We start from the raw sequence: 22,810 nt of genomic DNA, 5'->3' as shown, positions 1-22,810 counted from the left end.
AACGATCGAGCTCAGTAACCAAGGTTCAATCGATAAAAGCAGGCAAGCTCGGGCAAGTATACAAAACTAATGTTTCGCTCGTAAACGGAAATAGAATAAGGTCGATCCCTCGAGCCGACTAGATATCTCACCAAACGAGTCCTTTCAAGCTATTCGAGGAAATCAGTCTCCTGACTCAAGCTTAATAAGTCTCAAGCCGAGCTCAAATTGAACCAAGCTGGAACATTTTGACAATCCTTGATTCAGGAGCATAGAATTTCAGCACAGGGACACTGCACGTGCTACCAAGGGCAGCTTCACATCACAGCATACCAAAAAATCGCTTCCTTTGAATGGGATCAGATTTCGATTACATACAGGGCAATCAATGGAAAACAACTATGGCCGGACTAATCTCAGGTTTGGATCAGCAAAACTGCAGCTCGCTAAAACGGCATTTCCAAGCTGCGCAGGAGCTCTATGCGCTTTTAGGAATGACAGGCGCAAGGTTAACCCATCTAACTCTATGGTATGTACAGGGCAACACGGGATAGGTATACACAGGAAGGGGCTACTAGGTCTAAATGTTAGCTGCCACCACTATCTACAAGCATGGACTATAAACGGCCACGAGTTCTCATCCAGCACATGCACGGTGACAAAGAGTCATGAACTCGATGCATCAACATCACGCAACCTGCTGACGACGGTAAACAATGCCTTCTCTTTCTCTTTACCAAAAGCATTTCCTTTTCTTATCAGCCCCATGAAGCAATCCAATTTAGCAGAGCTGCTGCGTCATGAATCCCAGCTACAGGCGAATTGCATAGCAAATACCCTGAAATGATTATAACGTCAGTTGGCTCAATTCCTGCATTCTGCAACTCAATTAATGCATATGTGGCTGCAGCACTAGATCATACCGATCCTTTTGGACCAAGCAAATAGGAAACAGCAGACAAGAATCAGATACTCACCATTTCCTGGTCCTCTTGAACCACAGCTGGACTCTGCGTCACTTGGGCTCCAAGAAGCCTGGGCCAACAAGCGTGAGGCACATGTGCCAGCAGCAGACGCATGGAGCAAAAATCTTGCACTAAACAGCTTCTAGTTTAATTGGTGCTTTTGTAAAAACTGATAAAACAAAAGGTGCTTCCTCCCCGGGATGGATAGTTGTTGGCACAATTGTGTATCCTTTCGGATAAGGTTCCAAGACCAACTCACAGGATATCTCTCTCGAGTTCACATAATCTGTCCCACCAACTGACTCATGCATGTAGATATTGTAGGCAGCACGGCAACCCCGTGTCTTGAGTATCCGCATTCCAATGTAAAACATAGAAGAATCATGACTAGATTGGTAGTTCCTGAAACCATTTGTCTTTCTAGAGAAACCAACACCCTGACAAGCACAAGTTTGCATTCAGATTAGCATCATAGTGCCTTCTCCAAGTCTTAGTTAAGATGCACATACATACCTGTGTAAGGGTGATGAACACATGGACAGGATATAGCGCATCACGTCCCGTTACTCTAAGCCGATACTGAGGGTTTTGATGCCATGAGTCATAATCTTGGCAACCACCTGCACTATAGCCACGCCATTGTCCATGGACAGAGTAGCGCATCTCAGGTGGATAAACACGACAAACATATATTGACCGAAAGTGGATCTGAAAATCTTGCCAAGACATCCAGAATACACCATTCTTTGACTGCAACAACAATAACAGAGTGAGATAGGGTGGTGAGTGTATGGCTGTAAATGAAAATGAAATTGGGATATATTGTGTTTCCTTAGGTACCATTAAGGGCCTGTTTGGTTCCAAGTCTAAATATGTACGGAGTACAACCCAAAATTACAGGGATCACAATTGAAACTATGCTACTTTCACATACTACTCTAAACCAAACTGTAGTGTGTTTACTTGAAAGCTTAGATAGCAGAGAGGAGATAGTACAGATAGTATGAAACAATGTTTTCGTAATAAAATCTATATTGCTTGTTCCTTTAAGACAAAACATCAATGGCAATCCCATGTATGGTACAGTCCAACCATCCATAGTATTGTGTTCCTTTTCAACCGAAGCTAGGGGAGTACCATAGACCCAGGTAAAACTAAAGCAGGGAGAAGACAACTACCTGTGGGACATGCTTGAGCTTATGCTTCATTCGCTCAGTCCACTCTTGTGAAGAGTCTGACCACGGTCCATTCCATTCAACTTCATTTGCCCATGGATTTCTTATTTGGACAAGCTTGTGGCCATCAACTTCTCTTACCTGAAAATACAGCATACATGTGTATAACAGAATGGAGACTATTCCTTCAAAAAAAAAAAGAATGGAGACTATTTGCCAGTTGGTGACACAAAAAATGAGAGCAAACCTGCAAAACTGAGTAAGCATGTCCCTGAACAATGCCGCTTGATGAAATATGAGCATCAGAGCCAGATGGACTTCCAGCACCAAGAAGAAAACCTTCTTGATTAAAATGTAATAACTGAGACCACAATCTTCCACTAGCAAGATCAATCTGCGCTTGGGGGCTCCTCATATCAATCTCTTCGCCAGCTCCTCCTGTGAGGTCCACCAGAGCATCTTGCACAAGCCCGCCTTCTAATGCCTCGTAAGAGCCATGAAGTTTTGCATATGCTTTCTCAAGAATGGATACCCAGAGCTCATTTTGTTTTCTACTTGTCGCAAATGCCGGTTTCCCAGGAGACTCACAGGGAATCCAATCATCAACAACAACAGCCACCCACTCACCCTAGTGGAAATATATATGACGATAAAAGAGTCAAGTTGGTGGAAGATAATGCATAAGCTTTATGTTCCAAAAATCAAGACAAATCTTCAGTCTTGGTGGAAAACAATGTATAAGCCTTTGAGAAAATATGTTGCATGCTCCCTAGACAAATTTCTGTGTGCACTATTTAGTTCTCTCAACTACTATTGAGTGGTCGAGAAACAGTGCAGGCATGTGCTAAATTGGTAGAATCACACCAGTGAATTATTTTGGCATTTTTTAATGCACACGAGATGTAGCTACCTACAAGGACAGCAGGGTATTTGTGATATGATATGCTTTTTGCTAACATGATGTATGTTATGCACCAATTGGTTTATATAGGGTATGCATGTAAAAGATATATCATATGTGGAAACCATGTGGGAACAAACCATGCTACTCCAATAAACATTTGCACAGATGCATTATGAAAATGTATTATATAAAATAAACTGGTTCATAATGGAGCTCATCAGCATTTCTCCAAATTCTAGCAAATGACCTACAACTGCAGCCATCCCATTAAGAAAGATGCATACATGAATATATATTTTTCTCATTATGGCAAGTCCTTTAAGCATATACTAGCTTCAGAACTTCAGAAGAAATGATATATGAACATTAAGAAACAAGAGGGTAGCATATGACGGGAAATTGGAAATCAGGCAACGCTATACAACTTTTTTTAGGGCCAATGCTAAAAATGTTTGAAAAGTCAGGCAACCATGTTCATAAATTGATAAATGTACAATACTACAATACAAGTTTTTTTAGGGTCAATGCTAAGAATGTTAGATTTGCCAGCCCTTACAACAGTACTAGCTGTTTAAAGGCGTGCATGAAGAATTAATGACTTGCCTCTTTTCCCCCTCACTTATCTTTCATCTCCATTCATTATTCATGGCTGAACACACATACTGGCTAATGTAATATTTTCAAGACAATGAAACCAGTTATCATTGCCATTTCTCCCTACTATTAATGGCTTCCTCACCTCGTGCTAGACCAAAATACGGCTGGGAGTGTTACATAATAAAACTCTTATGAACAACTATCTCACATTACTGCTTCCAAAAAAGTGGCTAGTTTTGTCCCGACTGATTTCTGATTAGAAGTTTATTCCACTACAACAAAACATGTTCTATAAGCACATGTGGCACACAACACTACAATATCACAAAGAAACAATTTGTTTATGGTTTTAAAATTGCTTCTTTGCTCTCCAGCAAATAAACTCCGATGTAAAACTGGTTAGGTGATAGGAAAAACGTTAAATGTCCCAAACATGTTGTGGTCTACCAAAAGCCAGTATGTAGTCATGCACCACAAAAGAACAACCTGCTCGAATGCGTATGAAGCAGGCCAATCAGATCATGGAATACCTGAATGCAGAATCTGATAGTGTATATCCCTTCTTCATTGTACGTAGGAGTGATTATAACTTCAGATATACGGGACATCTCTGTTAACACTGCAACTGCACTCAGGAACCAACAGTCTCCCAATCGACCCTGAAAGGAAGAGTTTGGTAAATTGGATATTGCTTTAGCTATAACAAGAAACCATGGTTTATACTGTCTTGCTCAAAATGTTCGGTACAGGGAAAGATAGCAGACCAGCACAACGCAGATTATACCTGGCATACGTCTGAAGAATTCACAGAACCAGAAAACAAGCATGGCTGGGAACTAATAGATATCTCCTTTGCTATGTCAGAAGGCCTCATCCACTCAGAAACAACCTGAATTCATAAAAATAATCATTGGCAAAGACTTCAAAAATACTTAGCTTACACGTGTGCACAGATATGCATGAAAAGTACCTGCAATTTTAGGGGAGGATTCACCGGATCCACATATAAAGATCGATCATCTGGAGGAAACTCTTGATCAGTAAAAGTCCTCTCTCCTTTGGCAATAAGAGCTTCCCTGACGGCCCTTTCAACAGACAGCATACGCTGGTTGACTTCCTCTCGTGTCTCAAACCTCGGTTTCCTTGGTCTTCTAGCAAAAGAATCGATGTCAATAGCTACTGCATCACGCACCGGACGTTTCCTACCACTTGAATACTGCCCATCCCATTCAACATCCTCTTGATCATATAACTCAAAGTTTGGTTCTTCACTTTCCCAGTCATCCACCTGAAAAAAAAAACAGTAAATTTAAGAAAATCATATTTGTAATGTATTACCTTCAAAATCATTACACCGCAGAAGGATATAAATGTGGAGTTGCTTGGTAGAAGCAAGAACCTACCCTTGCAGAATAACTTCCATGCCAAGCATCTTCAGCTGCAAGGTCACACAAGCCATACTCAGCAGGGCACATCATTGAATGTAACACAGCAACCTCATCTTCAGTTAGACATCTTCCCCATAAGAAAGCATCCATGATCTGCATCTTTGAGTCTGAACCTTCGCTGTCTGACCTACCAAAGGCATCCAAGTCTGTCGGTGGCCTAGCACCAACCCAAACATCTGCCCCAGGTTCCCATATGCCGGTGTTTTTAGGTAATGGTAACCCATTCTGATATCCATCGTACACTCCATCTATGAAAGAAGTTGCTTCACCTAGGTCAGCATCTATAGTCACCGTGACAATATGCCACCTGCAAAATCAAATTGGCAGCTAGCATTGATGACTGGTAAAAAAATAGAGGAAAATAAACTACTCCCTCCGTTTTTCAACGTAAGGCGTATAAAATTTCCTTCGTTTTTGCAAAATTTAAGGCGCAACAACCCACGCGAGCCCCAGAAAAATCGGCAACAGGCCGTTGCATTAGTGGAGAAAAAAAAAGGAATTCCCTTTCTGCATGTATGCATGCATGGAGCAGGCAGTTGCTAGCCTTTCGTTTTTCTTGATACGAAGGCTGTTGCTCTCTAGCGGATGGCATCGAGTTAACGGATCGTTGCATGCGTTAATTTTCGTGCAACAAATACACGCCCTATATTGAAAAACGGAGGGAGTACTGTTTTCACTGGAAAAATCTAACTACAGCAATGCTGTACAGGGTCAACCGCTAATTTAGCAGAAGTGAACAGGTCTGAACCACAAAAAGCAAAATCAGATATTGACATGATAAAAAACATTCCTTCTACACAAAGTGCAAGAAGCAAAATTGAAAACTCACAGAAGTGTAAAACAGTAACAGAAGGCAAATGTTTTTTAGTCGTGCAGTGGCAACGAAGAGTTCAACAGGTTGTCTGCTTTTGAAAAAAAAATTCGTATTCATACAAAATACAACAGTTGCGAACAGCTGGTACCTGCCATCTGCAATACTTGATGCTCCAATGTTCCACTCTTTAGCAACAGTAGTCATCCTTTCACCTTTAGTCACCAATCGAAGACCAACTTGTCCAGATTCCATTCCCTGTTCTGACCCTGCTACCAAGATTTCCCAGCAAACCTTCTTCTGAAATTCGGTTCCAAAAAGACAGACTGGACCAGATACCGGTTGAACCATTACGGAAATGGAGAAGCTCACTCTTTGACTTTGACAAAGACACAAGTCAAGCTCTCCACAATGGCGCCCAGTACTCCTTGGTTCATCATCAAGTACACATACCGTGCCTGGAATGCTAGTCTGTTCAATAGTTCATAACAATGTCACATATCCAATTAGTATCAACAAAATGCAAAAAACGGTAACTAAAAACATGTTCCAGAAAAGTTACAGACCTTTCCAGGTTTTGATTATGGGCTCATGAAACTTATGTGCTAGGTTAGCAGTTCAAGGTGGGTTACAAAACATGAAATAAACTACAGAAAGATGAATATGTGGCTATTCCCAATTCAAGCATTAAAAAGGCACATTTTTATACTATATCATCATGGAAACTGTACTTAAAGTTGAAAAAATATAAGTATTATGGGATAAGCACCTGCTCTGCTCTCCGCGCCAATTGCGCCTTTCGTATGTGACGGGCTATTGACGACACTCTATCCCTTGCAAAAGAATCTTCTAGAGCGGATTCACCACCCACAGCTCTTACAGCTGCCGCCATAGCTGCAGCATCCCTGCTGCCAGCATTAGGAATAGAAGACAGCAGTGATATTTCAAGCTCCTTCCATTTACGTTCCTCTCTCTCCAAGAGCGCCTTCCTTCTTTCCCTTCCCTTCCCTTCTTCCTCTCGTCTTTGCATCAAGACCTCCTCTTCCATTTCTTTCTCCCTAATGTAACTGTAGATACATATAGCACCTAATTTAGATGATGAGCCCATGACTTTTAGGGAGCTCTACATAAATGGTACAATGTAACGACATGGTATATCACCTTTCTTGAATGAGTTCAAATTGCCTCCGATCTTCAGGCATCCATTTCTTAATCTCTTTGGCACTTAAATCAGAAAGGCCTATGCTGTCCAAAAATAGCCTAAGACGAACTTCATCCTGGAACAAATAGAAATAGACAGCATTAATCATGCTAATAGTTCAGAGGGGCAGGGGCTAGAATGATAGAAAATGTCTTGTTTATACCTGTATTTGTTCAGCTTTAGCAGTCAAGCCAAGCAACAGAAGCAGATAACCACCAAATTTGTCCCACATATAAACCCACTCAGTATCAATTGCTTCCTCTAAAGCTAATATGCGTGCATGAGCACACATATTTCTCCGATAATCAACATCTGCCAGGGATCCAGGGCAAATCATGAAACAATTTTTCATCCCGCAAAAGAAAGATCCTGCAGTAATTTCTTCATTTTTCAAACGATCTCTCAGCTTCATAACATCAGCCCTAGGAAGCACAAAGTTCCCAGCCCTATCCAAAGTAATAGCAGGATCTCCAACCAAAAGAGCAGCAGAACTTGCAGATCTCTGAGGCGCTGAGTATGTCCCAGATATCGCATTTCTTGTCTGAGTTGGGCATAGAAAATGTAGTTAAGAATACAGTAACAGATATCATGCAATATAGTGATCAAATTATTATGTACCGATCCTCAGAATTGGTGGATTCACTAAAAAGATACTGATCTAGACCGATAATCATGTATGTGAATGAAGAGCTGCTGTGAACTGTCAGATTTAAAACAGGATGTCATCTTGGTACCATTTGCATACTCCCTGAAAGCTCGCGAGTAGGAGAGGTATATGATAGAACTACTATGTACTACATAAGCAGGAAAATGTTGATAGATTTCAGCAATAGATGCTAATAAAAAGAAAAGTGGATAGGATGATTGAAACAGGTTTAAGCATGCAAAGAACTACTACATTAACCAATTTTAAAAGAAACAAATTGTTTATAATCGTCTTCATATGCAAATATAATTTGACCTACTTTGTTAGCAGACCGTGACATTGCTTGCACAACTGTATCCTTGCTGAGAAAATGAATGGCGTCCTCCATCATCTGATCAAGTTCCACAAAGATTATTACTTGGAATCACGGATTAAAAAGGAGGGAGAACAAAGAATAGTCAATTGAATAAAGTTAGCTGATTCTACACAGAAGTACCAACCTTAAGAGTCAGGCATGGTCGAGAAACAGCAAAACTGAAGGCAATTACAAGAGTAATTGCACAAATAGCAGCCCCAACAAATGGCGGGTTCATTATTAAACTAGCAATAACACCCCAAACTTCAGTTGCCAAAGCAATCCCATACAAGATAAGGAAGGCATAACTGTAAAGAATAGTTAAGGTATTTTGTAAGATGACAATAGCACTATTAGGATAAGATGGGAAGTAAACAAAAAAGACCAATCCCGAATGCAAATAGGTAAAATTGGAAAAGCTATTTAGCATACCTAACATTTTTAGCAGAGTCTGCATGAGCATCATAAACATATACGGGTAATACCCTTGGTGAATAAACAACAATTGGTGGCGATAGAAGGACCTGAGAAGAGTACATTCAGCATAACAGGGTGATCAACAAAAATCAAAACTAGTATCTGATGGCTAACAGTTATCCTAACATAAATCAAACTTACAGTCAAAGCCCTTCCAGTGAGAAGAAACAGAAATGAGAAATAACCTATAGATGCTCCAAGAAAAGGTTTCCCTACAAAAAATTGTTTGTACTTAAATGAGTAAATGACGACAGTACATCAAACTGATAAAAAAAAGTGAAAACAGGTTAAAAGAAATCTAAGGGAGAGCAGCAGTCACCCTGAAATAAACCCATCAGGAAGGCAGCCAACGCTAGGAGAAAAGCAAGGGAACAAACGAGTAACATCTGTGTTCTTGTTAAATAGAAGTTGTTAGATGTCCAGTAGTGAATGACCCCAATAGCAAATACAAGGAACAGGATGAATAGGAGGCATGCAACTCCAACCTGTATAAAAGATGGTAGGTCAATTACACTCTGTTATAACTCATACAGAATAAACTGAACATTTATATGAAGCTATTTTAATGGTGTACGCCGCATAAACATTACTTACAGTCCAAGGAACAATTGTGACAGTAATTGCTGATATTGCGCCAAGTAATAGCAACATGCCCATGCCAACAAAAAGGTAAACTCCACGAGAGATCTTCCAATCATCATCCTTCCTGTAATTAGCATTTCATCTCAGAGGAGCGGAAATATGAGTAGAAATGCAAATGCTAAAGATGATCTTTATACCATTTGTAAAGCCCAGTGAACAGCGCGAACATTGCAGGAATGCAAAGTAGGGGGAGTAGGGCCGCCAGGAAATCAGCCTTCAAAGGAACCCCATCCTCTCGTGAATTTACCACTCCCCAATAGGATGCACCACAGAAGGATACAAGAACAGCTGCAGAAAGGCACAACTCAGGAGTCAGTAAACCGGAAGTGTAAATTTGATTTGTCCATACAATATCAAATGACAACTTCGAAAGAGACGTACTTGCAAAAAGGCCAACACAAATAGCCGAAGAAGGCGAAAATCTGTATGTGGCAAACCAAGCAACAATAGGTATCATCCCAGTAGCAAGCACCGCAATTGTGGAAGACAATGCCCATCCAAGATACATTGACGTTGCATAGGGAGAGTAGAAACTCTTTTTATCAGCATCCCAGCCCTTGTAGCCTAAAGCATCTAAAGGCTTTGCTGATACTATTGCACCAAGGCCAATAACCGATGCAATGAAAACAGCTATGCTGATTGCAAAGAGAGCCCGCTGAAAACAGAAGAGTAGCAATGAGCAATGTGAACATAATTTAAATTACCATTGCTGGAAGGATGAAATGCATTCTGAACAATCTATAATAAGAACAGAAAAATGAATAAGCATAGTATGTGCTATAAATTGGAATATTGTTTGTATGTGGGTATGGCAATATGCTGCAAAACATGGTGCATGCAGCCTGATAGGACACACACATTCAGCTATATAACCAGCTCTTGCTAATGGTCTTCAGCGGACATATAACACAAAATTGGGCCATAGATAAGCTGCTTTGGCATACATTATAACTACAAAGAGCTTATATAGATGTATGTTGCATATTGCTTATTAAATACATAAATGGTACCCACAACCAAAATTCAAAAGAAAAGAACAACAAACCTCTTTCTTCCCTGGAGCTTGACGAATATTTTCACGATTTTCAAGCTCCCCTCCCAGAATCCAGAAGCGATAACCGTTACGCATCCATATAGGAATAGCAAATGAGAGGCAAGCCACCATAAGTGGGACCGTGAGAGACAGACCTAATATAACTGATGACTTGCTGCAGAATTGCATAGGTAATTTTGAGACCAAAAACATGATACATTTCACCAATAAAATGTACTGATTGTAGACATTCAGTTGGTACAGAAGTATACATATGTATGTAAAACAGGTAATGACTATACAGAAGATGATTTGAATACGTCAAGCCAGCACAAATCTTATGTAGATTGATATGCTAAGAAATAAAGAAAAGAGCAAGTATCATCGTCCCATGCCACCTATAATGAACTGTGCACGCAACAGATAATTAGATATATTTTGTCCCCAGTGAACCTACTAAATACTCCCTCCGTCCGGTTATACCAGGCGGGACTGGGTTTTTTCTCCCGTACCAATGTGTCCTGTCGAGCATGAATTGTGGACGAAATTGCCCTCCCGCACTGGCTTTGCATGGTTTCAATCGATTGGGCCACCAATCTGAGCAGCCAATCGGGTGAGAGCAAGAGAGCACGTGCAGCAGGAAGAGAGAAGGGAGAGAGAAATGTGAGAGATGGGGAAGTGTGCTGGGATGAGGAATGAGGTGGGACGTGGGATGGCTAATGCTTGTGACATGGTCAAAGTTGAGGGCATTTTCAGTGAGTTTAGCTCTTAGAGGAGAATGCGCCTGCTATTTCTGTACAGCAGGGGAAAGATTTCACACCCCCTATACACGGACGGAGGGAGTAGATAGGTCAACTCAGTTGCCAATTGAAGAAACATTCACATTTCCACTAGTAAAGAACATCAATCCCTTCCACAAACAAAATGAGTTCCAAAAAAAGCTATGCAAAGAAGCATATGTCAAATGATAAATGCACTCAAAAGAGTGTATGTGGAACAGCTGGTAATAACTAGCATGCTGTGCATATTAAGATTTGATACTCTTGTGAAAACACTTGTCAAATAAGCAAGGCAAACAGACATGAAAAACGGACTAGTATTGCATATGGTGAAAATTATAACAGTAACATGTTTCAAAAATTAAACAGCATACCTCAAGAAAGAGAGAAGTAAGCCAACACATGTACTCAGCAGCCATGCGATGAAGCCATACTGAAGATTTGGAAAGGAAGGCAAGTCAATATAGCAGAGAATTAAGTAAGATTTCAAATAAAGTTATGTAACATTTCAGGTAAAGTTAAGTACCATTTCAATTTTCAAGTAAAGTTAAGTATCATTTCAAAAAAGATTTTGCAGAAGAGAGTGTGATGCACTAAAGCGTGCCTAGTAAAGATAACCACAGTTATCCAGAAAAAAAAACACAGGTATTACTAACTTCTTGCATAATATTTCCATTTCCACTAGCATCATATTCATTTTGCATTGCACGGCATTTGGCTCATGGAAATTGTTAAACGAGAAACAATGCATAGCAGTTATTCTGGTAGGCTGACATGGCATGAATGCATGATAATTGATAAATAATGAAAAGCGCTCTTGGTGTATATCACTATCACCTTCTGTGGTTTGGATGTCATCATCATCTCTTCTGCACGCAGCGACCAAGTGAATGCCATAATGGAGCAGACAACTGGTGATAAAAGCAGTATCGAGAAACCAAACTCAAACTGCCAATTTAAGGAAAAGCAATCACTCTTAGTCAATGTTACAGTCAACCTTACAGACCTGTTATAGTGCCTCTGCAACAAAAATTACCTGTTCATGTATTGCATTTATCACCTTGATAGGCTCAGGTCGATGGACCGCAACAGTAACTGTCTCTATGATGAATATTAGGGTAAAAATAACAAAGGATCGTATTGGAGTACCAGCTACTTGATGGAATATCAACCTTGAAATGTTCAGCCAACTTTCTAGCCCATTTCTCCTAAGTTCTTCTGACAAAGAAATCTGATTTGCAATGGTTGTATCCAATCTATCTGAATCAGTAGCAGTAGCATGATCTGCATCATCTTGATGCTCTCGATCTGCATCTAAGCTGCTCCTCTGTAGCAAAGCTAAAATCCGTGGATCCATAACCTTATCTTTCAACATGTACGAAAAATTAGGATCCAGGCCTTTATCCTGAAGAAGATTAGCCAGTTCAATATCCCCAAGTCCACCATTCCTTTTCAGCATAGATGTGATCCTTGGATCGTTCAATCTGTCCTGAAAAATTGCAGCTAAATTCAAATCCAACTGTTGCTGATTACCCAAGGCAATAGCTGATCCACTAGACTCACAGCCTTGACTTTCCAAACCACTATTAGAACAAGCAACAAGTGAAGCAGTGGTATCCACATGTCTATCTGCGGAAACTATTGCAGTTTCAGAGTCCTGGACAGCAGAAAGGCAAGAATTACTGCGGTGGGCTAAACTCGCACGTCCACTGTCTATGTTCTTGTCAGAGCTCCGACCCTCTTGACAACTATTGGATCGATCAAAAGGAACATTGTTCCAATTGACGCCGTCACTCTGTGAATTGCTTCTGTACATAGAGTCAGTAGCATTACCATGTTGAACAGCTTCAACACTACCACTGCTACGTTTCAAACTAGATCCGCAACCTTCTGATGAATTTGAAGAACTATTTTGTCCCTTTCTTCGAAATCCTTCTCGCAGCTTTATCACTGTACTTCTTAGTGCATCTACCCTTGCAACTGAGGGGTTTGAAATAGAAAGCCAGCAAGAGACAGCAGCAGCTAAGAGGACAGATGCTACAAAAGCATAACTGATGCAATGTCCAAGGTACCTGATGTAACAACTTATTAGTTGGTAAATATGAAGAAGTACTATGTCTTAAATATGTTCAACTGAGAAAGCACGAAGATGAATACAAACCAATAATGCACCCCAAAGCATATAAGGAAAACCCTTGATGTTCCAGCCACAAACAATGCTACTGTCCGACTTTTAAGAAGCTCAAACCTAAATGAACACAAGCCCAAATTCCAGTCTGTACAAAAAGAAAAATAAGATGTCAATAAAACAGATGCACAGTACAACGATCGATGGTCCAAGGCAAAAAAATTTTACCAAGAATCACTACGGCAACTGAAGTTAAAGCACCCAACCAACGGGCTTCTTTTGAGGTCAGACCATACAAGATGGAATAGACAACAAGAACAACCAGCGAGCAAAGGTAGAGAAGCCCTAGATGCACGACCCTGCATTTTAAGTCATGAATATCTTATCGAAATTGAAAGAAAAGATAGATTAGCCAAAGAAACATCACATAACTTAATTAAGTTTGTAACCAGTATATTTAAGGGGAAAAGACCAGACTCACCTGCTAGATTTTGTCATGTATAACTCACTAGGATCTGGAGGATCAGGAGAGCAGGAAACAGGGACCACTTCAACACAATCAGAATCTGCAAACTTGTACGACCTCCGAACATATTCATCAACATCAAATCCACTTCCTGTACATGAAATATATGAAAAAATGAATATTTCCATATTAATGTGTCGTAAAGATATCAACTAAAAGTGAAGAAGAATAGCTTTACCATTAAACAGTATTTTGCATATAAAGAGCATATTGATGGCCAATGATATTGCAGATAATCCAAAGAAGAACCCAGATGGAGAATTGAGCTCAGAAGCGCTAGCACCAGTTGTAACATAAAGAGCACAAAACTCATAGGCACAAAGTAGACCTACTGCCAGTAGGAGAAGATAAGCAACAGCCTCTGCACCGAATAATTCAGTTGTTAATACGGAAAGAACAAAAAGATAATAGATTGACCCGGTGAGCAGAAACGACCAACAGAAAACAAAGTGAAGAAAAGATATTGAACAAGTACTGATAACTTTTTCTAGATGAAACTGCTGACAAAATTTTGAACCTCTGTCCTCTTTATGCAAGTCTTAGTGTTTTAGCCATAATTTTGTTGTGATAATATAACAAAATAGACCATCTTTTATGTCAAACATGTTCTGCAATAATTTCCTTAGTATCTAAGCTTCCTGACGTGACTGGTCAGGTATTGCTGCAAGAAGTTTTGGTATGGCAGGCCAACACGATGTCCGATATATCGGGGTCAAGTAATATTGAATGTTTATAGCCAGAAGCCAGAGTTTATCTGTTTGTGTTCTATAGAGAGAAAGATCATACTCACCAGGAGTTTAATGAATTTAAAGAGCAGTCATGCTCACACAGGACTCGGAAAAAGAAAGGGCAGACAAATTGTCTTCCCACTAAGAACATATGTGCATAAGTTCTAAAAGAAATGCCAGGTCATAAAATCAAGTCAAAGAATAGAAAACATACTTGAGCTTTGCCATTGTGTTCTCCACCACAGCATTATAGAGTAGAATGACAGAAGCAAAGCAACACCAACCATTATAACAGCTAAACCAGTTATGTTGCTTTCCATAAGAGCAATAAGGATGCCTCCCCATACTAGCAGAACTGCTATAGGGGATATGACAACAACCCATGCAAGAAGGGTCAAAATGCTGCACAGTGTGCTTAGTTGAGGTCCTTGCACACATACTGGCCATTTCCTTGCATATATCCAACTGGGTAACAAAATGAAAATGTAAAAATCAACAGTTAATCAGGTTGTCAGACAAATGCAAATGAGAGAAACCAGTAGTCAATGCATCATGAGCACAGTGAGCATAAACTAATGATACCTGTTTGCCTGTCTACTAATGATAAACACGGAATCAGACAGTTTCAAAACCACACTCCATACATGAACACAGGCTTAAGATAACCAAAAAGTATGATCCTAGATTTGCGATATCCTAAAACTGCAAGAAGTACTATCATGTGCTAGTGTGTTACTAATACCAGACCTAGCTACTTTCCTATCTGAATATGCATTAGGAGAAAAATGAATTTTATTAGGTGAAATATCTGCAAATGATAGACACGGAATTCATGCACAAAATGTTAGAAAGCACATAGAACAATAGAGGGAAGAGGGTCAGCTTCATGTCTGATGTATATGATGAGGCTGGTGCAATGAACTTCGAATCAATGACAAGATTCAATTGTACAAAGACAAAAAAGACATATAATTTCAGTTGGAAGCAATAAAGTCAACAACGAACAATAGATATAGCAGGATATCAGTTAGTTGATCCCTATATAGGCTAATAAAACTATACACAATCGCCAGCATACCTATATAGCCTCCATGGCCTCCAATTCACAGCCCATAGAATCCAAAAGCTGAGAGGGCCAAGGACAGCGAAGAGAGAACCACAGATGCTGCATACCAAAACAACTCCACGGTGTTCCTCCTCTTCCATCCTCCCCCTCTGCAATCACCTTCTGAAATCTGAAAGCATGCTACAACCTCAAGGAAACCTGCTGAAGAAGTAGAATGTAATAAGTCACAATTTTAGCAAAAAAGTCCGTTATCTGACAGCTAAAGTAGCAAAAAAGGAAGTATTCATTCCAAGAAACTATTGCCCTAAATCAGCAGCATCATGGACTCATGGAAACTCGAATGGGAAGTAGGACAGATTTTTGTGGACTCCAATTGGGTAAAGAGTAAAGACTAGCCCAGACCCATGAGAATAAAGCTAGTATAAAGATAACGGTAATAGTGTTGACACCAGCGACAACTTCCTCACCTAAATTAATCCCGGTTCTATCAAACATTATAAATACAGTGTCGCGGGACAAACAGCTATCAAGAAACTCCAGCCAATGCACCGAATTAACCGTTTACAAGGTTTTACCAAATTTTATCTCTACACCGAATATCCATATTGAATGGAACCCAACAGAAACTCGCTTCCTCAAATATATTGAAGCAACTCCAGTTCAATGGTACAGCCAGACATTACTCATGGCTGGAGAAAATTTACTAAAGTGAGAGCTTTAGTCTAAATCATCGAGAACTAAGCTATAAGGAATATTGCGGATATTAATATCAATTAATGCATCCTCGGTAGTCAGCACAGGCGGAGACCCAGCCTACAAAAATGCTAAGAAATACATCTTCAAAATTCAAAGATCTGGCAGATAGCGTCATCATACGGAACACGCCAAATCCGACCATTGCCCCAGTAAAAGCGCTGAAACTGTCAGGCCACCCTGTCCACAGCAGTATCCGAAACAGCAAGCTCTGTGTGGACAGACAACCCTCCTCTGTCTATGCCCGCACAATATATATATACCTCGTGCGTGTCGAGCCATACTAAATTTAGCCAAGCTGTTTTCTACAAACCATCCCAACGGCCACTAGTCCACACAACAGCCACTAAACCACACCACACTAATGCGGTGCTCCCGAGTCAGCGGCATCATTTCCAGCTTCCCCGGGAGAGAGGTCGAGCAGCCATCGCAACCCAAAACCCCTCTAAAACCTTAACCATTCCTCCTCACGCCTCAAGGCATGCTGGAAAAGCTCTCCATAAATCGGCACCCCATAGGCCACCACGCCCACGCGGAAGCACTACGCACAGGAAGCGCCCCCAATTCCATTTCCACCCACCAACCCTCGCCATTGCCGCGTCCCCCAGAGCCCGCAACTCCAGCGAGGATCACACCCCACCGCGCCCCACCGCGCCCCTCCAGATCCGGAGAACCCCCTGCGAAACCCCCCCCCCCTGCCCCCCTAATTCCGTCACAGAAACCCTAGCTAAAGAGCTCTACCAGACGAAGCAGCACGGAGCAAGAGGGCGGTTACCTCGATGTAGGCGCCGCCCTTCGGCGGTGGGATCCTCGCCGGCGAGCGAAACCCTAGGTACGGCCTTTTTCTCTCCTGCTCTCTGGGGCTTCGATTCGTCCCCGTCCCGTCTCCGTGCGCCTGTGCGGACCTGTGTCGTGAGCGAGAGAGAGCGAGAGCGATAGGGGGAGCAGTGTGGGGGGGGAGACAAAGGAGTGACGTTTGTCAACTTGGGTGGGCTGCGTGCTGACCAGTGTTTGGTTGGTGTGTGCGCGTCTCCTGCGCGACTGTCTCGGCGTGTGACAGTGGCTACTCCGAGTGCTGTGCCGTGCTGCGGCGTGCGCTCCAGACGGTGGGACGGTACACGAACCAAATATAGCGGGCAACGTTCGCCCACCGCTTGGGACTCCTTGTTGCATTTTTTGAGAAAGCACTTAAGCAAATGTTGTTTTTTCTTTTCTTGTGGATCTTATTGAATGGTCTTTTTTTCCATGTGGGTTTGATTTTTTTTCATGTTAAGTGAATAATTGTTTCCTATACATACTTAGGTGCTTTCTCCGGCTTATGCTATCGCAAATTCCGTTTTATCGTGCATTTCACATAACTTGACAATTTAATCTTCCTTGTCATCATACAGGGCCATCACCCCAACATCTGCTTTCATCGACCTGAATGCATCAATGTCAGAAGGAATGTTAGAGGACATATCATGCTATATTAGAGTGTAAGTATCTCTAACAATCTATATCTTTATTTCATACTCCCTCCGATCCATGATCCATAATAAGTGTCTTGAATTTAGTACAAAGTTGATCCAAAACACTTATTATGGACCGGATCATCGGAGGGGAATACAAAAAATTGAGTGGTTATCTGTTCACTCCATTGAACTATTCTGTATATTTGTTGAACTACGTATGTAGTTGCATCCATTCGATATGATAGACATATGTCATGGTCTTTTGTCTATAGCTAACTAGACTAATGCATATTTTGAGTTAATTGTTATTCAGCACAAATTTGGAAATTTAAGGGCAAAAGTGCATTTAAGCAACTTATGTGAAATAATATTAATTCTTCTATATCAACTCATGCACATTTAGATAATAGGTATTATATGTAGTATATACTACCTCCTTTTCATAAAGGTTGGTGCATTTGGTTCATTAAGACAAGGTTTTGACCAATAAGTACTCTATCAGTATGTAACTTGTATGATAAGAAACACAACTATCTGCAAAAACTATCGAAGACGAAGCTATTAATATAAATTTCATATCGTAAAAAACACATACTAATAGAGTATCTTGGTCAAAATTTTGTATAAACGAAACCAAATACGCCAACCTTTGTGAAAGAAGTGAGTATTGAGTAATGCACTGTCCAACATAAAATGGAAGTTCAATGGCTTATTAGTCATGAGCAATATTGGAGTGTCAGTTGTCTCGACGTCGTGGAGGCATTTAAATCTATGGAACAACTTGGTTGCAAAAAAACATGGGTAAAGTTTCATGTGAATAGTAATTGGTTTATTTAATGCATTTGTGTTATGAAGCTTCAACGATTTGCGGCGAAGATTCATGCTAGTCTAGCGATCTACTAGAACTAGTGCTAATATTCAACAAATATTTTATGTTAATCCTGAAAGAATATGGTTGGAGCAAGAGTAGTGGTGAACATGTGCTCCATCCATCCCATATTAAGTGCCGAAATATTACATGTATCTAGACACATTTTAGTATATAGATACGCCAATTTTTAGACAAATTTGAATCACTTAATATGGGACGGAGGGAGTATTAAACAATGACAAAAGAAAATCGCGTGAATGCCCTCAAATGAATGGTCCATGGGTGTGACGTTGTGTCGAAGTTGGAACTTCTGAAATGGCTAAAAGATCAGATAAATACACTACACTACTGAATATGGTAATTTCACCATTCTCTTTCATACAATCAGCCTAGGTTCTGAGCTACTTGGCACCCATGATCCAAAACTCACTCCCACACATAAACCCCTCCATGCACATGAATCGTAGAAAGAACACAATCAGAGTGGGAGACAGTGGGAACGATGAAAAGAGAGAAGGAGATGATGAAACTAAATGGAAGAATGGCGGTAATCGGGAAAACGTGTATGAGAAAAGCTGAGAAACATGTTTGAACAATATTATCTTTTACTTCCAATAATTGTATTCTAATAAATAGTAAGAATGTTGGAAAAAGATTTTGAGAGTGTCCATGGCATGTGCATGGAAATTATATACTTCTATAACCGTTGAGGCCTTATTTGGCATTAGTGTTTTTAGGTCCACATTAAAAAACACTAAAAAAAACGAAATGTTTGTTTGCTATGGAGGGATTAGAGAGGATTATCCCTAGTTTTATCCCACTAACACCTCATTTTTTATTAATTTAAAACACTTTTCGTACTGGTGTTTTTTTACTAGTATTTTGAGATGGAAGGTTTTTTTAGAGTACTGGGCGAACACCCAACACTCAAATACCAACACACTAGTGATTAAAAAAAATGCACTAATGCCAAACAAGGCCTCAACGTTTTTTAGGATAATATCCTAAAAAACACTGGTGCTAATTAAGGCCTAAGTGGGAACACTGAGCAGTGGGAAAAGAGTGGGGAGAAAAGTTCTTGAACAAAATTTTAATAAAGAAAAATAAGAATGATTTTCCTACCTCAATGCATAATTATATGTGCTGCACAAATAGTCCTTAGCAATCTCTGTGCTGTTTGCATGTTTGCCCTTTTTTTACTTAAAAAAGGTGTTGCTTCCTTATGCTAGGTACAAACGACTGGTAATTCCTAACCTGAGCTGCTGCTATTTTTCAGGGTTTTCGTTCTGTTGTTCGTTAAGCTTGCTGTCACTGGGCCTGTCGTGGGCAGCAGCAAAAACAGAAGCAGCAGCTGGCCTGCTAAAGCAAAACTAAATGGTTGAAACTAGACGAATTCTATTTACTGAAAGGTCACAAAAAATGTAGCTTAGAAAGTAACAGTCTGGTGTATATCGTTCCCCTATAGATCAAGGCTAAAACAATATTTATCGCCCTCACCATGTTCTTGGGTTTGTCTGAGTTGCTGCGATTGTTGAGAATTTTCGTCTTCCCCTCTTGCTCATGGTGTTGTAGAATGAACAGAACAGTTCCATGGTTTTACCTTAAACATCATATTTCGTGTGAGTGAACTTTACCTTGAAGCTTTGTTGTGCTACGAGTTAAGGTGCAAACAGTACTTCCATGCGTCTTGAAGTTGCAGTAGGATTTGGGAATTGTGATCCCAGACATGCACAGACTACATTTGGAACTTCGAATAACAAAGTAGAGAAGGAAAATACTACAGCCCCTTCTCCAACGTAGCCTTGACGTTCTAATAATAAACATGAGAAAATATGGGTGCATCGTTGCAAATGTCATGCGCTGATTTGTCAGAGTACAACAATATTCGATGGTAGTAAAATTTCGTGGTGCTCTTGATCAGCGTCTATGGATCAAGACAGTAAATTTCATCGAGATACTGAAATTGAGGAACAAGAGTAAACGGAAGGGAAGGCCCGGAATACAGTCATAAACAGATTCCTGCACAGAGCATCGTCGTGTTTCGAAAAAAAGAAAAGAAGGGTTGTTCTGTTCTCTGCCCTGCTTACACGGCCACTCAAGACTCAACAGCCACTGGATAGAAGCAAAGCAGATCATGGGCTCGTGGCCGACTCGATCATCAGAAATCCGGGAGCTTCTCCCATCTTGTGAGCTTGGGCTCGTCCATGCTTTAGTTGTTGCCAAGTCACCTTCGATCTTTTTACGCTTGACCTGGAACATCTTGGTTGGACAGTTACACATCCCATTTCTGAGTAAAAGAACACTACTTACTCGGCGTGATGATTGCAGCCGATGATGGCTCTTACCATGGAAGATCGGCAAGATATGGTCTAGCTAGCTACTTGGTTTGGTTGGTAGTAGTGGTCGTCCATGGACAATTCTGCCACAGCCATACATGCGTTGGGTGGCGTACATTCTTTATTGTGATCACCAAACAATTGCATACCTAACATTCCGGCGTATTCAACTACACTCGTTAATCACAAACGATGCAAACTCTTCGTAGAGAGTAAAGTTTCCTCAGCGACATGGGAAGAACACAAGGATTCAGATAACAAAGGCTAGTACTCCACACCATACACTGATGTAAGTAAGTAAACACAAAGCCTTGCATTTCCTAAGCCACCCGGACGACGACGACGACGACTACTACTACTCTGTTAATCGGAACCTGGAAGGGAGAAGGAAGAGGGCCATTAATAACCTGATCGTCCAGCAGCTTATAGTTAACAACAACACTTCACGGCTCCGGCAGCGGCGGCAATGCAGGAGGAGGAGGAAGTGCCTCCCCGACGACGGGCGGGTGCTTCGGCGGCTGATCCCGCCTGAGGACCCGGCGAGGCCTGGGCCTCCACCAGCGCCACCGGCGGGCAAGCCTGGCGCAGTCGTAGAGCTCGTCGGCGCCCTCGGCCTGCGCGCGGCACACGCGGCCGAAGACGCAGGACAGCGCCGTGAGCACCAGCACCGCCGCGAGCACGGCGAAGAACGCCCCGAAGGAGCCACCCGTGCCGTGATCCTCCCGAGGCCCCGGCACGGTGGCGTCCGCGGCGGAGGAGCCCTGGTAGTAGCCCGGCGGCCCCGGCTGCAGGGGCGCCGCAGGCGGCGTGATGAGCATCGACGGAGACGGCATCCACGGCGGCGCGAAGGCGACGTCGTCCGCCATTCTCGCATCCAGATGAGGCCAGGCGATCGATCGATGGAACAGTACTACTTGTGTGCGTGCGCCGAGTGGAGCTGCGCTGGGCGAGGGCGTAGCGAGCTCGTGTGTGCTTGTGGTGTGCACGCTGGATGAGCTGAGCTGAGTGAAATACTACTCCGTAGTTGAAGTGAACCCGTGTGGCCGTGTGTGCCTGTTTGTTGTGGCCTCGGCGAAGTTTTAAGCCTTGGGATGCTTTGCGAGCGTGGTGAGACGTGTCAAAGGATCAGAGGGTAGGAGGTGCAGTAAAGCTGAGGAGAAATGGTGGGTGGGGGTCTTGTGGGAACGTCTGCGAGATAGGAGGGGCTCCTGGCTTTTGTGCGGATCGATCGAGTGGAGAGCGGCATGGAAAGGTCTCAAAGCGTGATGGTTGGTAGTCACCTCCATGTTATATCTTGTGCGTGTTCATTCATGTCCGTGGAGAAAAAGAAAAGGAAATGGGAAGATACATGCACGAACTGAAACGTGTACATCTAACATCTGACTATACTCACTCGCAAAAAAAACAAAACATCTGACTATACTGATCGGATGCTCAAGGAGAAAAAGAGAGGGAGTCAGTCAGGGACATCGTGGGACAAGATCGATCTACCAAGTGAAAAGCAAAGCAAAGCTAAGCTAAGGAGAGCTTTTCTGAGCTCGGTGTGACTGTTATCTTGATGTATACCATATGTTTGTTTGTTCGACAGGGTACAGAAAATGCTCGAGAGTTTCCTTCGAATCAGGGTTGTAGTTGTACACTTTTACAGTCAGAAAAAAGGACAGTGGATGAGAGGGATGCATGCATGTGGATACGCGACGTTGTTTGCTTAACATGCAAGGTTATCGACCTTCACTTCCGTCCCTTTCCATTGCTGCTTTTATGTACGGTGTGCTTAATCCTGGCAATTGAGCATTGCTGCTTTTGACTTTTCGCTGCTTGAAAGTGCGAACCAGGCAAGATATGACGGGGTGAGTAGACTACAGACTACTGAATATTCACGTGTAGGTCCTTCATGGACAGAGGCTAGAAATGTGTTGTAGACTGCGGCATGGCA

General features: G+C 41.6%; 1 protein-coding gene across 2 annotated transcripts; it reads right to left on the bottom strand.

Moving 5' to 3' along the window:
* Window positions 1–306: 306 nt before the first annotated feature.
* On the bottom strand, window positions 307–17,184 carry LOC100827988 (calpain-type cysteine protease ADL1). Of its 2 annotated transcripts, none has more exons than XM_003570161.4 (32): window positions 16,989–17,184; window positions 15,473–15,661; window positions 14,609–14,859; window positions 13,845–14,027; window positions 13,622–13,757; window positions 13,369–13,499; window positions 13,174–13,288; window positions 12,049–13,084; window positions 11,850–11,960; window positions 11,387–11,445; window positions 10,246–10,408; window positions 9,582–9,855; window positions 9,338–9,488; window positions 9,153–9,264; window positions 8,878–9,043; window positions 8,700–8,770; window positions 8,514–8,605; window positions 8,227–8,389; window positions 8,046–8,117; window positions 7,244–7,621; window positions 7,041–7,156; window positions 6,649–6,946; window positions 6,031–6,350; window positions 5,024–5,375; window positions 4,591–4,908; window positions 4,405–4,509; window positions 4,151–4,279; window positions 2,367–2,747; window positions 2,123–2,260; window positions 1,458–1,694; window positions 957–1,381; window positions 307–817 (listed from the first exon to the last, which is right to left on the bottom strand). In XM_003570161.4, the coding sequence occupies exons 2-31, from the start codon at window positions 15,598–15,600 to the stop codon at window positions 1,076–1,078; spliced, it is 6,492 nt and encodes a 2,163-aa protein (XP_003570209.1). In that variant the 5' UTR covers window positions 15,601–15,661; window positions 16,989–17,184; the 3' UTR covers window positions 307–817; window positions 957–1,075. The 2 variants fall into 2 exon arrangements, with proteins under 2 accessions (XP_003570209.1, XP_014756385.1); XM_014900899.2 differs by having other exon boundaries at window positions 15,473–15,658.
* Window positions 17,185–22,810: the final 5,626 nt, after the last annotated feature.

The sequence above is a fragment of the Brachypodium distachyon genome, chromosome 3 (genome assembly GCF_000005505.3).
Source record: "Brachypodium distachyon strain Bd21 chromosome 3, Brachypodium_distachyon_v3.0, whole genome shotgun sequence".
Classification (NCBI taxonomy): Eukaryota; Viridiplantae; Streptophyta; class Magnoliopsida; order Poales; family Poaceae; genus Brachypodium; species Brachypodium distachyon.
This window is presented reverse-complemented; position numbering and strand designations above follow the sequence as displayed.

Excerpts from the sequence above, each read along its gene's own strand:
- LOC100827988 (XM_003570161.4), bottom strand. The coding sequence starts at position 15,600 with ATGGAAGAGGAGGAACACCGTGGAGTTGTTTTGGTATGCAGCATCTGT. Across the intron at positions 10,409-11,386 it reads TTACTTCTCTCTTTCTTGAG|CAAGTCATCAGTTATATTAG; the intron begins GTATGCTGTTTA and ends GCAATTCTGCAG. Across the intron at positions 1,695-2,122 it reads AGCTCAAGCATGTCCCACAG|TCAAAGAATGGTGTATTCTG; the intron begins GTAGTTGTCTTC and ends TTGTTGTTGCAG.